The following is a 4,501-nucleotide window of genomic DNA, read 5'->3' as shown; positions in this document are numbered from 1 at the left end:
CGTGCATGCATAGTTGATCATTACAACTTGCAAGACTTACAACCTATTTATTTCTGCGTTTCAAAAACGCTTTTGATAAAATTTAAAAATAATCCCAAAATGATATTTTCGTGGATATTATTGTATAAAAATCCCTGCGATTAATATGAAAATAACATTAAGAACACATGATGTTCGAACACTCATTATATTAGAATTGCACGATTAATATCTATCCATCTATATAAAATCTCTTCCAGCAGACGAGTGATTAAATAAAAATAATCGAAATTCTTTCACAAGGTTCCTTATTCCCACGTCCACGGAACCTGCAACAAGCCTTGAAAGCTATGGCCCATCTCTTATTTCCCAAAAAATAGGGATGGTTTTCCCCTAAAAACTAAAAGGAACGTAAACATATGCTGTTGTATAATTGCCCAGTTCAAAAACCAGTGTGATTTTTGAAAAATGATAAGACTTGACTGTACACAACATCCTTGGCATTTACTCCCATAATAAAGTCCATATGAGCGTAATTGTTGATGTATTGAATGGTGAGCTTGTCGACATCATGATTGGGCTTGAGAATGCCAAGTAAGAGGTTGACATCTCGAACATCAGACAGTGTATCTAGCGCTCCGTAGCTTAGGAAGAGAGGCAAGTTTTTGGGGATATTAGAGAGATTATAAGCAGGTGCTTTCGCTTCTCCGTAGCGAGCCGTATTAGCTTCAGAAGATCCGTAGTCGTATTTCGCCACGACCTTCTCGCGAATGCCTGAAAAAAGTATTCACTTGAGCGAATTGAAGCAGCAAACTGTACTTGGAAAAATTAATTCATTACACAAATAGTGTTCATGGCATGGTTTCATTTTTTGCATTTCCAAACCCTTGTACCTGTGCATGTCTTGCTATATCACACCTATATATTTTAAATCAAATCCACTGAATATGGACAGATATACATGATGACAACAGCCAATGAATGTATACCGATGATAATTAAAGAAAGTTCTGCAGGGTAGACACACTTACTCTGACCACAGTGCCGGATGTTCATCATTGATGTAGGTTGTGGCTCATTCCTTATAAACGGATGAAAAGTAGAGACATTGAGGCAGCAGTTTGGGCCTTTCAAGTGGAAGAAATGAATTGAAGCATTTAGTTTATTATGATCGCGAAGGAGATGTATATGTGGTGAGGACTATGGAAACTCTTCCTGTTCTTTTTCAATAAAATGTAAATATGAAAGAAAGGTGCACCAACAGCGCAGAGATTGTAATTTATACCAGTTAATGGAGCCAACAAGCCGTAGCAGTCGATGCCTGGAGCATCACATAGAGTTCTGGCGATGTTAAAAAATGGTAGCAGCTGTCTGTGAAGGAAGGAAGATTAAGGAAATCAGTCGTTATTTAATCTGTTATTATATCTAAAATTAAGGGGGAGGGGGTGTTAATTTGTGATTGTATGAACTAGTTTTCAGCTCTTCTTTCTTACCCTTTAGGATCAAATGCAGAGTCACCAAATAAATTAGCAACCTGTTGGAAGCAGGTGGGATTAATTAGATAAGAGTCCTTAGTTAAATGATTAATCATTCATAAAAAAATAAAAGTAAAATAAAGAATATTTAACCATGTACTAATGAATAGAACCTAATTACATACAATGGCTTCTCTACAAACAACACCAAGTATTGATGTCACGGTATTCAAGTAAGCAACAGGGCTCAACAAGGCTGCAGATTTGATCTTCTCCACCAGCAACCCTTCCGATAATGCTGCCATAGCTATCAAAGTACCCTGTAGAAATAGATTCTCTTAATATTATAATAGGTGCCAAAGGGATTATTGTTATTAAGATGTTGGAATAATATTTTTCTTTCCATGGCAAGATATGAATCATACCTGGGAATGACCTACATAATGTATCTTCTGTCCTGTTTCATTGTACACATAATCAAAGACTGCTGGAAGATCGAATTTCGCCAGTTCATCCCATGACCAATTCCAATATCCCTGCGTTATTAGAACTAAGCAAACTACTGTGGAAAAACAAATGTATATATGCATGCATGCATGCATTTAGAGAGAGAGAGAGAGAGAGAGAGAGTAGGAAACCTGTTGATTGACTTGAAGAGAGAGATGCCGATTGCTAAATCTAGTGCCTCTGGTGTTCGAAATCCAGACATCAAACCCTTGATCAGCTAAAATGGTGGGTAAATTTTGTTCCGGTTGATTCAGCAGCCATGTCACTCCATCCTGCATCATATAATTCAAATTAACCATGCATGCCACATGCATATAAAAGCAATATATAGGCACTTACTACAAGCACCCCATGCTGTATGAGAACTGGCTGCCTCTTTGTATCACCATTGCCACCGACGCCGACACGACCTCCTGGTATTCTTTGCACGCTAAGTATATATCCATCTTCGGTTACCACCTGAAATTAAACACAAAGAAAACGCCATGTTAGTCCACTTTCTTTTATTGTATTACAAGCTAGTTCTAACAAACTTGGCTAACACCGATTATTGTTTCAGCTCATCTTACTTCATGTTCCTGGCATTTGTACCCATGTATTGTCACCAAAGTAGCACATATACCATCTGCTGGGGGGTGATCTGATATGCCACTGGTTAAGGCCAAAGAGCCGCGGCTCGAGCCATATATTTGATGGGGCATAACCATCAAGCCTAGCACGCAAAAACTATAAATTGAAGCCAACCTAGACATGCTTTGGGGAGCCATAACTTCTATGCCCTCTTGATCGCAATATCTAGTTATAACTGTGCAAGAACAAAGGAGGGCAAGACCAAAAAGCTGCAACTTATTGAATTTATACTAGTTTATTGAAATTTATACCAATTTATTGAAATTTATAAGTTACAATACTAATTTATTGAAATTTATTTCATTTGAATTTGTAACTTTCATTCAAACTTATTACTAATTTCATTAAAATATTGGTAAGTCTTCTCTCTCTCTTATAATGAATTGTCGGTTCTTATACATGTTGTTGCACTTGTCTATACAAGATATGGTAACAGTCCAGGCTTTAAGTTATAAGTTATAGTACCAATTTATTGAAATTTATTTCATTTGAATTTATAACTTTCATGTGAGCTTATTACTATTTTAACACAGCGAAAGAATAAAACGTTGGATGCATAATCAAGTTAGGACTTTTCTTTCTCCCATAATGAATGGTCAAAATCTTATTATGTTCTTATGTAGGTTGTTGCGCCTGTCTTTACAATCTGTACAATATATATATATATATATATATATATATATATATATATATATATATAACATTGTAGGCTTTAAGTTATAGTACCAATTTATTGAATTTATTCTATTTGAATTAGTAACTTTTATTTGAGCTTATTTGATATAATTCAAGTAACACCAAGAGATCCGTTATAAGTTTCAGTTAGTCTAGTGACAAGACTTAGAGTTAAAAAATTCAAAGAGACTTTCAATTGATTTTTTTAAAATACATAGGCTAAGTTGGACTTGAAAAGAATATTAAATAATGAAGTACAAATCTTAATTAATTTAATTCATGTTCAAAAAGGGATTGTAGATGGGTATTCAAATATTACAAAAAATTGGAACAGAGTTTTAGACCTCATGCTTTGATTAGAATGGTGTTGCAGTGAGGATTTCATGGCTTTGCTGTTGGGAGAGTTTTTCATTTCATTTGTGTTTCAATTATTATAGACGGTGAACAATACATACACAAATGTATATATAAACTTTTTAATTTATATTTATAATTTTTTTATGTATAAATATGTGTCGGAAAAGCTTCTACATATATTTTCTTACAAAAAAAATAATCTAATTCGCACCGTATCACGAGTCAAGAGCTAGTTTGTCAATTTTAAAGGGAACTTCTCTCTCTCCCCCCTTGTTCATCACTTTATTTTACTGGTTCGGGAAAAAAAAAAAGAGGCGGTGTGCGATAGAGAAGGCTTTGAGGGGGGGGGGGGGCTTGAAAGGCAGGGTATAATAACAGGAGACATGATGTTATTGTTAGGGGGAAAGTGTTTTTATTTTTTTTTCTTTTTAAAGTAACATTATAGAAAAGAAAAGAAAAGAAAAAAAATAAGATCAAGATTTATTTAGAAAAACAGTATAATTTATCAATTTTCATATGTTATTTGCAACTTGTGAGTAGCATGCATTATGAGCAACTCTAATAAAAAAATGGCGTATGATATTTCTTTATCTTTTCAACTCTCTAATATAAAAAAAAAAACCAACCTACCCGACAATTCATAATTCAACACATTAATGATTCACTTAATTTTTTAACTTAATTTAATTTCAACTAAAATCATAATTATACAAAATAAATAGATAAAGCACTTATGGGGAAAAAAAAGAGAGGAAGAAAAGGGCAAGTATTGTTTTAATCAACTGGAGATACATGTGACTCACGAGTGACGTCACATGTAACTCACTAATGTGCATTATCTTTTTAAATAAGTTTAAACTGTATAATTTTTTTTTCTA

General features: G+C 34.0%; 1 protein-coding gene across 1 annotated transcript; it reads right to left on the bottom strand.

Annotated features, from left to right (window-relative positions):
* Window positions 1-285: 285 nt before the first annotated feature.
* On the bottom strand, window positions 286-2,728 carry LOC18107226 (triacylglycerol lipase 2). The gene is made up of 9 exons (XM_024588725.2): window positions 2,531-2,728; window positions 2,301-2,420; window positions 2,093-2,233; window positions 1,880-1,990; window positions 1,633-1,774; window positions 1,473-1,515; window positions 1,265-1,350; window positions 1,011-1,106; window positions 286-753 (listed from the first exon to the last, which is right to left on the bottom strand). Exons 1-9 carry the CDS (start codon window positions 2,726-2,728, stop codon window positions 422-424), a joined length of 1,269 nt encoding a protein of 422 aa, XP_024444493.1. The 3' UTR covers window positions 286-421.
* Between the last annotated feature and the right edge of the window lie 1,773 nt (window positions 2,729-4,501).

The sequence above is a fragment of the Populus trichocarpa genome, chromosome 17, assembly GCF_000002775.5.
Source record: "Populus trichocarpa isolate Nisqually-1 chromosome 17, P.trichocarpa_v4.1, whole genome shotgun sequence".
NCBI lineage: Eukaryota > Viridiplantae > Streptophyta > Magnoliopsida > Malpighiales > Salicaceae > Populus > Populus trichocarpa.
Note: the sequence above shows the minus strand (reverse complement) of the source record. Positions and strands in the feature narration are given on the sequence as shown.

Excerpts from the sequence above, each read along its gene's own strand:
- LOC18107226 (XM_024588725.2), bottom strand. The coding sequence starts at position 2,728 with ATGGCTCCCCAAAGCATGTCTAGGTTGGCTTCAATTTATAGTTTTTGC. Across the intron at positions 1,991-2,092 it reads CTCTTCAAGTCAATCAACAG|GGATATTGGAATTGGTCATG; the intron begins GTTTCCTACTCT and ends CTAATAACGCAG. Across the intron at positions 1,775-1,879 it reads ATTATGTAGGTCATTCCCAG|GGTACTTTGATAGCTATGGC; the intron begins GTATGATTCATA and ends CTATTTCTACAG.